This window comes from Dipodomys ordii, unplaced genomic scaffold (assembly GCF_000151885.1).
Source record: "Dipodomys ordii isolate 6190 unplaced genomic scaffold, Dord_2.0 Scaffold101, whole genome shotgun sequence".
Classification (NCBI taxonomy): Eukaryota; Metazoa; Chordata; class Mammalia; order Rodentia; family Heteromyidae; genus Dipodomys; species Dipodomys ordii.
This window is the reverse complement of record NW_012267317.1, coordinates 3,540,059-3,551,604: the sequence shown is the minus strand read 5'-3', so window position 1 is coordinate 3,551,604 and position 11,546 is coordinate 3,540,059. Positions and strand designations below refer to the sequence as shown.

The 11,546-nt window shown below is 58.5% G+C and overlaps 1 protein-coding gene across 1 annotated transcript in view; it reads right to left on the bottom strand.

Moving 5' to 3' along the window:
- Positions 1-2,482: 2,482 nt before the first annotated feature.
- Wdr86 (WD repeat domain 86) overlaps positions 2,483-11,546 on the bottom strand; it is a 28,145-nt gene continuing 19,081 nt past the window's right edge. Inside the window, exons 3-11 of the mRNA XM_013027215.1 lie at positions 10,999-11,060; positions 10,833-10,955; positions 9,582-9,821; positions 9,215-9,269; positions 7,788-7,932; positions 6,092-6,515; positions 4,556-4,691; positions 2,806-2,909; positions 2,483-2,713 (exon numbers count right to left, since the gene is read on the bottom strand). Coding sequence (XP_012882669.1) covers positions 2,537-2,713; positions 2,806-2,909; positions 4,556-4,691; positions 6,092-6,515; positions 7,788-7,932; positions 9,215-9,269; positions 9,582-9,821; positions 10,833-10,955; positions 10,999-11,060 — 1,466 coding nt within the window. The 3' untranslated portion in view covers positions 2,483-2,536. The remainder of the gene's footprint in view (positions 2,714-2,805; positions 2,910-4,555; positions 4,692-6,091; positions 6,516-7,787; positions 7,933-9,214; positions 9,270-9,581; positions 9,822-10,832; positions 10,956-10,998; positions 11,061-11,546) is intronic.

Sequence of the window (11,546 nt, the reverse complement as noted above, 5' to 3'; positions counted from 1 at the left end):
GGAGGAGCAGGTCTCCATGAAGCAGGCCACCCAGTGGAGAGCCTGGGCTTCACTGGTGAAAATGTGCCTGGATTCGGGTCTGACCTGAAGAGCCCCTGACCTGGGCCTCCTGCACATGTGGTGCCGGTGTCCCAGCAGCTGGAAGGAAGGCTGATTGGTTTAAAGCGTGGGCAGCACCATTGTACCAGCGGACAGGAAGTGCTGCTGTCCTGAAAGAGCTGCGACCTGCTGGGCCTGGCTGAGACTGCTGTGGGGGGACTGAGGCTGAGAGTCCGGCCGGGCCCAGGAGGGTCTCCGAGAGCCAGAGGAGAAAGAATATTCCATACCTGGGGCAAATGACAGGGGCAGAGCTGAGGCTGGGAGGCGCGCTATGGCCCAGTGCCCTGGCTGTCCCGGCTCGCCTGCAGACCTGTGCAGGTGTGTTGGGCAGAGCTGAGGCTGGGAGGCGTGCTATGGCCCAGTGCCCTGGCTGTCCCGGCTCACCTGCAGACCTGCGCAGGTGTGAGGGGGACACACAACTGAGCTTTGCCTAAGGCAGTGGAGGATGGACTCAGCTGGGTCTGACGTTGGCCATGCTTACACTGCCCTCCCGGCCGCCAGCCTCCTGTCCTCCCCCGGCCGGCTGAGACCCGTCACAGGCGCATGCGCATTTTCTCATCTTCTGGATTGACCACACACATACACCTGGTGTCTTATTCTCCCTCCCTTTTTGGGGTGCTGCTGGAGACTGAACCCAGGGTTTTGTTTGCTCCACTAGTCCTGGGGCTTAAACTCAGGGCCTGGGTGCTGTCCCTGAGCTATTTTTTGTTCAAGGTTCTACCACTTGAGCCATAGCTCCTCTTGTGGTATTTTTTGTTGGTTTTGTGTGTGTGTGTGTGGTTAATTAGAGATGAGTCTCATGGGCGTTCTTGTCCAGGCTGGCTTTGAACTTTGATCCTCAGCCTCCTGAATGGCTTGCATTACAGCAGTGAGCAACTGGCACCCAGCTTGCCCAGATACTAACAGAGAGCTCTACTACTGAGCTACAAGCCCTACTCTGGTTCTTTTGGTGATGGGAGGGGCCGGGCCTGTCTGAGGCCGCGCAACAGCACCACAGCTACCCATCTTAGGCTCGTGGGGGCCAGGAGGGGACGGGCCACCTTCATGGTCTAGCATCAAGCCAGTCTCTTGGTGGAATGTGTTGTGCTAAATCAGTACACAATGGCGGCTTCCTGACTGACTGAATGGGCGGCACAGACTCGGCGTGCAGGGGCGTTACCCTGGCTGGGTAGATGGCAGTGTGTTTACTGTGGCCACGTGAGTGTCACCAGGCGGTGTCAGCCTCTGGGAGAAGGGACGGGAGGACCAGCAGGCAGCTCAGTGTGCCTGCACTCACTACAACCCCGCTCCACCTGGCCCCGCGGGGAGTTGCAGAGCCTGCCGGATCTGGTCCCCTCGCCTGTGAACACCCAAGTAAGTCCCACCCTAAGGATGTTAGGTTCCACTTCCCGGATTCTGTCTGCCACCAAACAGCCACTTCCTGTGGCTGCAGCTTTATTGCAAAGGTGTGAGTCCCTCCTTCCCTTAATGCCATTCTTTCATGGGGCCTGAGATCTCAAGAGCGTAGGTATGGCCCATGGAGCCTGAGACTCAAGGGCACTGGACCTTACCAAAGAAACACCTCTCTCCACAAGTCAGAGGCACAGTGCCCGCCTCAGGGGCTGATCTGCAAGCCAGCTCCTGAGCTGTGTGTGCACATGTGCACGCACGTGTGCATTGGGGCTTGAACTCAAAAGAGTCTGGGCACTGTCCCTGAGCTGCTTTTGCTCAAGACTAGCACCACTTGAGTCACAATTTCACTTCTACATTTTCAGTAGTTTTTATTGGAGCAAGAGTTATGGACTTTGCTGCTTGGGCTGGCTTTGAACCATGATCCTCAGAAGTCATCCTCCCGAGCTAGGATTACAGTGTGAACTTTAAATGTCAGCTGCCGTCTGTCACCTCTTTCTGTGCTCGAGGTCACCAGAGCCTGGCCTGCAGGACCACAGCATCCCTTCAGGTGAGTCCGGCTCCCACACACCACCTGCCGAGCCCCCCTCCCCCCACCCAGTGCGTCTGGTGTGCTGTGTGTCTCCTCCACGCTTGTCCCACAATGGCCCTCAGCGCAAAGCCAGGGACCGTGCATGCCCTCCTAGTCACACCTCCGTGCAGAGGCCCTGGGACTCAGCAGGCAGAGACCCCACTGCCCACGGGATGGCCACAGAACCCCATGCTTAGCCGTCACCTCCACAAGGAAGCCAGGCTCAGTTGCCAAACAAGCCACACTCGAGCGCTTGGAAGGAAGTGTATTTGATGAGGGGCAGGAGGAGGAGGCCGGCTTCCGGGGCTTCCGTGCCGAGGCTCCACAGCCCCTGGCTCTAAGAGTGGAGCCTTCAGGCTGAGGTGCCTGAGCTGGGCGGCTGCAGGCCGGGGGAACAACAGGCCTTGGCTGCCGTGGGGGAAGACGGGCCTCGCTGTGGGCAAGGGCCAGGTCTGCAGGGCCTGAGCTTCCCTGGGCTCAGGCGGGCTGCAGAGGCGCGGAGGCCGCACAGGCCACCTTGTTGCTGAAGAGCCGGGACAGGCTGCGCGTGGCTGCAGGCCTGCGTGCAGGGGGTGGAGGGCCCAGGAGCCCGCGCACGTCCCACAGGCGCAGAGCCCCATCGTGCGATGCTGTGTACAGCACCTGGCCGTGCACCTGTGGGTGGGCAGGGTGGGTGTCAGCCGGGCAGGGCCCTCTCCCGGGTGGAGGGCTGTACTCCCCCGGGGCACAGGGGCGGGGGAGGCTACCTGGAGACAGTTGATGACCAGCGCGTGGCCCCGGAACACCCTCTGCAGGACTCCAGACTGGGCATCGAAGGCCCGGGCGCAGGCGTCCCCGCTGCCCGTGAACACTGCAGACACAAGCCGCACGCTGGGCCCGCCCGGCTGTCTCCCTCCTCCCCTCCCCAGGGCGCTGCGGGAACACACTGCAAAGCCGTGTCCTGAGGTGAGAGATGTGTTTTGGTTTTGTTTGGACCAGTACTGGGGCTTGAACTCAGGGCCTGGGTGCTGTCTCTTTAGTTATTTTGCTCAAGGCTGGTGGTCTCCCACATGAACCATACTCTATTTCTAACTTTTTTGCTAGGTAACTAGAGAGAGTGTCACAGAAGCCAGACACTGGTGACTCAGGCCTGTAATGCTACCTACTCAGCAGGCTGAGAGCTGAGGATCATGGTTCAAAGCCAGCCCTAACAGGAAAGAAAGTCTGTGAAACTCTTTTATCTCCAATTAACTACTGAAAAAGCCAGAAGTAGACCTGTGGCTCAAGTATCAAAAGTGCTAGCTTTGAATAAAAAAAGCTGGCCAGTACCCAGGCCCTGAGTTCAACACCTGGGACCGGCACCAACAAAGACTCTCCTGCCCGGGCTGGCTTTGAACTAGGGTCCTCAGATCTCAGCCCCCGAGTAGCTATGATAACAGGAGCGAGCTACCGGCAGTGGGTAGCATCCAGCGTCTTGTCTGCCCTTTTTGTTGTTGGTGGTGGTGGTTGTGAGGTTTAAACGTGTCCCCGAGCTCTTCAGCTCAAGGCGGGCGCTTTACTGCTTGAGCCACAGCACCACTTCCGGTTTTCTAGTGGTTCATTGGAGATAAGAGTCTCACAGACTTTCCTGCCTGGGCTGGCTTTGAACTGGGATCCTCAGATCTCAGCCTCCTGAGTAGCTAGGATTATAGGCGTGAGCCACCAGGGCCCGACTTTACCCTTTCTATATAGAATAATCCCAGCTCATTGCTAAAATAAGGTTCCAGACATCTAGTCTGCGCTGGGCACGGCAGCCTCAGGGAAGGTCTGCAGGTGGCCTTAAAGGGGCTGGTTATCTAGCAGAAGCAATCCTTTGTTCTTCCCTCCCTGCTCTTCCTGCCTGGCTAAAATGTGGCATGCCGCGTGAAGGCTGGTATTCCCGCAGCTATCAGAAACTGTGAGGTTCCATGAGGCAGAAGAGAGCGAAGGAGGAAGGAGCGCTGGAAGGAACTGGGGTCTGTGGGGTCCTCGCTTCCAGGCTTGACAGCCTCTTAAAGTCATCTGCCTGACAAGGAAATTCACCATGACCTCGTTCTCAAATTACTATTATTTGGATTTTCCCTTCTAGTCCAACCTAAAGTCAAAGCAGGCCAAATCCCATGAGCCTGAGGTCTGGCTGGCTCCTGTGTGAACCTTCTTTGCCAAAAGCAAGACCACCTTTACCATAACAAAAAACTTAAACTATAAAAGAATCTGATGTATATTCCTACAAAATTAAGAGTGAGAGAAGGGCTGGGTAGGGGACAGATGGGTGGGAATGTTGAAAAGGGTGACAAATATATTCCTAAACCGTTAAGTGGTAACTCCTCTGTACAACTACTTAAAGGAAAAAAAAAAAAAGCAAGATTAACAGCTCCCGGGAGAGCCTGGGACCTGTGTTCAGAGCAGCCACGGTTCAGTGAAGGAAAACCACACAGGCAGGAAAAAGGCAGGGCAAACCTAGGGAGAGGACAGGGTGGGGCCTAGTGCACTACTCACAGGTGCCTGCGTGGTACTTGACGGCGCTCACGCTGTGCCCGTGCGCCGGGAAGGTGCGCACTGGCTCCCCCGTGTCAGCCAGCCAGCACTTGACGGTCCGGTCGGCACTACCTGAGTACAGGAGCTGGTCCGTGAGCTGGAGGAGGAAGGGGGAGGGTTGGCCCACAAGGCACCAAGTCTCTGCGGTCCTGGCTGCCCCTGATCTCCCTATGATGGGAGGGGAATATGGGCCTCAGGGCTGACAGGCTTGGATGAGTGTAGAAGGCCCTGGAGCAGGCTCCCAGGGAGAGCCCACTTCACACCGAGGGCCCGGTCTCCGCCTTCAAAGGTGGTGGTTTCTTGTCCTCTCGGTCGCGGGGATTGAACCCAGGACCCTGAACTTGCCAGGCAAGTGCTTTGCCTCTGAGCTGCATCCCAAGCCCTGCTTCCTTCCTTTAAAGTGCTCACATCCACATGTGGTCTCAAGCGTGGCTTCAGCCATGTGTCTGTTTCCCGTTACATCTGAAATGGTCCACGTCTGAGGGGCTTGGGAGTTTGTGCCGGTACCGAGGCTTGAACTTGGAGCGTGGCACTCCTGCCTAACTTTTTCTTTCAAGGCTGCCACTCTACCACCTGAGCGACGCCTCCACTTCCAGCTTTTTGGTGCTTCACTGGAATGAGTCTTACAGGCTTTTCTGTCCAGGCTGACTTCAAACTGAAAGCTCCAGCTTCCAGCCTCCCGTGCCCAGTCCTAGCTGAAGTTTTTAAACCACACACCTAAAACCATGAAGGAAGCTGGCTGCTGGGGCTCCCGCCTGTCATCCTAGCTACTCAGGAGGCTGAGATCTGAGGGTCACCGTTCAAAGCCAGCCGGGGCAGGAAAGTTGTGAGATTCTTTAGTTTTAAGACAAGATCGTTCTGTGCTGTAGCCCAAGCTAGCCCAAAATGCAGCCATCTTCCCGCCTCTGCCTTCCTCATGCTGGAATTATGTTTTACGCCACGGCACTCAGCCCTCGGCTCCAAAAGGACTCATTAAACCCACCTGGCCTGCCGTGGCCTCTGCAGGACCTGCCCTAATCCACTCATTTTTACTACTTCATCCTTTTCATTCACTTAGTGTCCATTTTTCCGGAAGGTTCCCATTGCTGGGATCTGAATGTGTCCCCCAAAGGTCACTGGTGGTGCAGTGGCTCACGTCTGTAATCCTAGCAACTCAGGAGGCTGAGATCTGAGGATCACAGTTCAAAGCCAGCCCAGGCAGGAAAGTCTTTGAAACTCTTATCTCCAATGAACCACCAGAAAACCAGAAGTGGCGCTGTGGCTGAAGTGGTAGAGGGCTAGCCCTGAGCTGCTGAGGGACAGCGCCCAGGCTCAGAAAAGCCCTAGGATCAGAAAACAAATGAAGCAAAGATGGCAAACGTAGGCCCCAAGGAAGTCAGGACCGGCACACGGGGAGGGGCTTGGATGGTGACAGCGGCCTTCCATTGGTGCCTGGGCCCCTGGGGCTCCTCCCTCGGGCCCAGCTTCCCAGGGCCGTGGCCGGTGGGCCCTTCTCACCTCCAGACAGATGACGGAGCCCTGGTGCTCCCGGAACACCCGCAGCTGCTGGCCGCTCAGGATGTCCCAGGCACGGACGGTGGCGTCGGTGCTGCCCGTGAAGGCCGTGTGGCCCGGCGCGTCCAGCACGAGGCACAGCACGGCCCCGGTGTGGCCCCGCAGGGTCTGGTGGCAGCAGCCACTAGCCACCTGCCACACCTTGGCCGTACCGTCTGTGCTGCCGGTCACCAGCAGCCCCCCGGCCACGGGGGCCTCCATGCGGGGCGAGGCCACGGGGGCGTCCCGGCGGGCAGCGTAGGCCAGGGTCAGCACACAGTTATGGTGGCCCCGGAACTCCCGGGTCACCTGCCCCTGCTCCACCGTCCAGGCACGGGCCGTGCGGTCATAGGAGCTGCTGAACAGCTGGTTATCTGCCACCAGGATCCTGCAGGCAAAGGGTGGGGTGCTCACGGGGTGCGGACCCACAGGGGGGTCCCGGGGGCTAGCCTTGGCACTGGAACAGCCCCTTGGTCTGCAGTCGCCACCCACAACATTCGAGGCCCAGGCCAGAGCGCCTGCCTCCAGGAGGCCGGCTGGCGCCCTCCAACGACCCCCTCCTCAATCCGGGTGAGCCGCCCGCTGGCCTGGCTCCCACCACCAGTGCAGACCAAGCCTCCACACGCGAGCCACACGTTGGGCCCACTCAGAGACAGACCCTCTACATGGGCATGGGAGGACAGGGCCCTGGGCACTGCGGCTCACGCCTAGAATCCTGACTACTCAGGAGGCTGAGACCTGAGGAGCCAGCCTGGGCAGGAACGTCTGAGGGCCTCATCACCAACGAACCACCAGAACACCAGGCGTGGTGCTGTGGTTCAAAGGGTAGAGCACTAGCCTAGAGTAGGCCCACCATCTTGGAGTGCTAGGCTGGGTTAGCCCAGCCCCAAAGCCTCTCAGTGGCCAGTGGCTGGTCCCGTGTCTGCCTGCCCCAGCCCGGGGCCCACCCAGGCCGCTGTGACCGAGAGCCCTGCGTGACCATCACAGATGGCAAAAGGTATCAAACTGGTCTGACCAGCAACGGAAGTGGCATCACGGCACAAGCCCAGGTTCAAAAGGGAAACAAGCCAGCAAGCCCCTAAGAAGTGCACTCAAAGGCTATGAGGAAAGGAGTTTTCATTTGTTGGTGGTAGTTGCTGTTTTTCTTTTTCCAGTCCTGGGACTTGAACTCAGGGCCTTGTGGCTTTTACCATTCAAGGATGGTGCTTTTACCACTTGAGCCGCGCCTCCACTCCTGGCTTTTCATTGGTTAGTTGAAGATAATCCCATGGACCTTTCTACCTAGGCTGGCTTCTAACCGGTATCCTCAGATGTGAGCCTCTTAGAGCCACAGTGCCTGGCTCTGCAAAGGAGCTTGAAAAATGCCTCTTCCCAGCAATCCCCTTTCTCCTCCCAGCCCTGGGCCTGCCCTTGTACCAACTGTGCCTTCAACTTGAGCGTCCTCATCCCGACGCAGCGCAGCCCCCGCCTCCCCCGGCACCCAGGATGCCCAGGCGCACTGAGTCCAAGCACCCACCTCCTCTCCTGCTCCTCCCCCAGCTCCCTGTGGCCAGGCAGTCGGCTCCAGTTCTGAAGTCAGGGTCCCCCAGCCAAGCGCCCTCACAGCTCCACGCGGGGCTAACCTGTTCCCTGTGGAAGTGTGCCCCCTGGGCGGGCTAACCTGTTCACAATGGAGGTGTGGCCACGGTACACCTGCACGCAGCGCCCGCTGGCCACGTCCCACCGGCGGATGGTGCAGTCTGCGCTGCACGTGAAGGCAGATGCCTCCTCCAGCTGGCAGAAGGTCACGTAGCTCTCGTGTCCTGCTGGGGGCAGCGGGGAAGACCGGGACACAGGAGACAAGGAGGGAAAGGACTGGAAAGCCTGGACGTGCTGGGCTCCTTTTCATTTTCTTTCTCTTTTTTGGAGCTTGTTTTTCTCCTGGCTAGTGCTCTGCTTGAGCCATGGCTCCGTGTCCAGTTTTTTCAGTGGCTGATTGGCGATGATTACAGGTGTGCATGCGCCCCTCCCCCCTGGCTTAATCACACTATGTGGAGAGGCGCGGCGGAGGTTTGTGATCTTATTTTAGCATTGTGTTTCCCTGGCTGGTGTCAGATAAAGAGGTTTTAGAATCTCCTGGGTATCCGGCTAATTGTTTTTTTTTGCGGGGGAGGGGGTCAGGGTTTAGTTACTCGGAAGAACTCAACTTTCTGGGTTCTAAGAAACAGAATTTTAAGCTGCAAAGTTTCCCCCTTTTGGAGACTACAGCAGCACCAGGGAGCTTGGAGAAGAATGCAGGGCCGGAGCAAACACTTTGAGGAGACGACCGAGGGCTGGGTTTCCCTTAAAATATATCAGCCCCCCCCCCAAAAAAAAAGAGGGAAAAATGTGTTTGTCAAAACACAGCCCAGATTTTGCCAACTCCAAAAGCGTTAATAAAACATTCTAACGAGCGGTTCCTGAGACCAGAGCTGTGCCTTTCTCCCCACTGCCACCGGTGGTGGGAAAAGGGGGGCACAGAATCCTCAGGAAAGCCTCTTCAGGGTCCCCAGGGGCTGGGGACCCCAGCAGGACGGGCGAAGTGTGTCAGGGCAGCCGGGCCTGGGCTCGTACGAGCAGCACCTGGCATCAGCAAGGACGTGGTGCCAAGGCTAGCAGAGCCAGGCTGCAGTGACCCACAAATCAGCAAGGCTGCCCGAGACCTGGGGGAGCCACTTGTAGGTGGCGGGGTGGGGTGGGGGCAATGGGGTGGAAGGGAGCCCGTGGCTCATGCCTGTCATCCTAGCTACTCAGGAGGCTGAGATCTGAGGACTGCAGTTCCAAGTCAGCCCAGGCAGAAAAGTCAGCGAGACTCTCATCTCCGCTTCACCACCAAAAGCAAAACAAAAAACAAATGAAGCCGTGGCTCCAGCTGTACAGCGCTAGCCTTGAGCCGAAAAACCAGGGACAGCGAGCGCCCAGGCCCTGAATTCAAGGCCCCGGCCTGGCCCAAACCAAACTACACCACAGACTGGAAGCAAAGTAACAGTGAAGTCAGCTGAGCCCCAGCCCAGACCCTCTGGTTTTCCCATGTAAAAAAGCAAACAAGAAACCCCTCAAATTTCTGACCCAGAGCTGGGCCGCGCAGCTCTGCCTGGCTGGCGGAGCTCCTGCTGTGGGATGGCTGGAGGCCAAGGGAGATGGCAGGGTCAGACAGAGAGGGGCTGAGGGCGAGAACCACCATGCGGGGCGCCCTATGACCCAGATTCACACAGCCGCAGACAGGCCCGGGCCAGCCCCAGGGCAGCAGGGGCCCTGCCCCACCTCCCCCTCCCCCATCAAGACCCACCGGGACTCCAGCTGTTGGAATTGTGCAGAACAAGCCAAGAATGCCAAACTGAAACGGATTTTTAAAGGGATGAAGAATGCAGATAAGATGTGGTTACTATTTTCAAAAGCAAATGCCACAGCCCCAGGGTTTCCTCCTCCGGGGTACCCGGCTCGCCAGGTCTGAGGCCCCAGGGCTGGCAGCGCCGAAGGCCCCATCGGGACGAGCCCTGAAGGTGGCGTGAGACTCGGCTTCCTTTGCCTCCCGGAGTCCCAGAGCTCCTCCACAGCCACCTGGGGACAGCTGACAGCACAGACGCACCTGGCGCGCACCTGGCCCGCTCCGCTCGGGGACACGGCCCGCACCTGTGCAGTTCTCCCCAGCACAGCAGGGTCCCCGCAGCGGGCTCTGTGTCCCCAAGGAGAAACGGGGACAGCCTTATTTGTGCACTGGTTCTCTCTCCCCCTACCCTCTCTCTTGTCAGTCATGGGGCCTGAACTCTGGGCCTGGGCGCTGTCCCTCAGCTCTTCAGCTCAAGGCAAGTGCTCTACCACTTGAGCCACGGTGCCACTTCTGGTTTTCTGGTTCATCAGAGTCTCTCGGACTTTCCTGCCCAGGCTGGCTTTGAACCAAGACGATCTCAGCCTCCTGAGTGGCTGGCATTACAGGGGTGAGGCACCGCCTGTCAGACTAGTTCTCTCCTATAGAAACGATACTCTTGCCGGGCACTGGTGGCTCACGCCTGTATCCTAGCTGGGCGCTGGCGGCTCACGCCTGTATCCTAGCTGGGCGCTGGCGGCTCACGCCTGTATCCTTGCTGGGCGCTGGCGGCTCGCGCCTGTATCCTAGCTGGGCGCTGGCGGCTCGCGCCTGTATCCTAGCTACTCAGGAGGCTGAAATCTGAGGATTGCCATTAAAAGCCAGCCAGGTAGGAAAGTCCGTGAGACTTTTTTTTTGGGGGGGGGCTGGTCGTGGGGCCTGGGCACTGTCCCTCAGCTCTTCAGCTCAAGGCTAGCGCTCTACCACTTGAGCCACAGCGCCACGTCCGGCTTTTTTCTTTTTGCTTATGTGGTGCTGAGGAATCAAACCCAGGGCCTCAGGCATGCAAGGCAAGCGCTCTGCTGCTGAGCCACCTTCCCAGCCCTCCATGAGACTCATCTCCAATAAACCACTAGAAAGCCGGAAGTGGCGCCGTAGCTCAAGTGATAGAGCACTCGCCTTGAGCTGGAGAGCGAAGGGACAGCGCTCAAGCCCAGAGTTCAAGCCCCACAACCGACCAAAAAAAGAACAGCTACTCTGCTGACACTTGGCAGTGCCTTTCCTAGACTATTTCCTTCCTTCTTCATGCAGTGCTGGGATTTGAACTGGAGAACCTGAGCCTGCAAGGCTGAACCTGAGCCTGCGCCAGCTGAGCCATGCCTTAAGACTGTTGGCCTTCTTAGGCTGCTGTGTGTCAGGTTTTCGGTGGTCCCAGTGCTCCTGGGGTGGGAGGCACTCAGCCACGGAAGCCACGCTGTGGCCCTCAGCTGCCCCTGCGGTGTCCTACTGGAGGGGGGGGGCAGGGGAGGTGCTGGTGTGGCCTCACGCTCCCCAGCAGGCCTCCGTGGAAGCGGGCTGCACCCTCGGCGCCTGCCCACTGGATTTCTGCTGGGGGAGTGGGGCACAAGTCTGTCACTGGTGCCTAGTTCTTCCAGAACCATCTCTCACATGGCCCTGACCCTTCCCACGACCCCCCTCCATGCCTCCTCCCCGGCACCCACAACGTGTCCTCCAACCCAAAGTGCTTTGCGACTCGCGGAAGAATGACCCACGTTCACCACAAGCTCCTGAACTTACACAAAGGTGATTCCCGTGAGAGCTCTCCCCGCGAGCCCTGCGCCCTTCACACAAACAGATGCAGCCACGTGCTGGGCTAGCCAGCGAAAACCAGTGGAGCCAGAAAGCCAGCCTTGAGGGAAGCCCAGGTGAGCACAAGGCCCTAGGTTCAAGCCCTGGTACTTGCACACGCGCGCGCACACGCACGCACAATCACACGCGCACACGCACGCGTGCACACACACACACACCTCTATCTCATCTCGCCTCCTGTTGTGCACCTCCAGAGTGGGCCTAAAGCCGGCACCCTCATCCGCT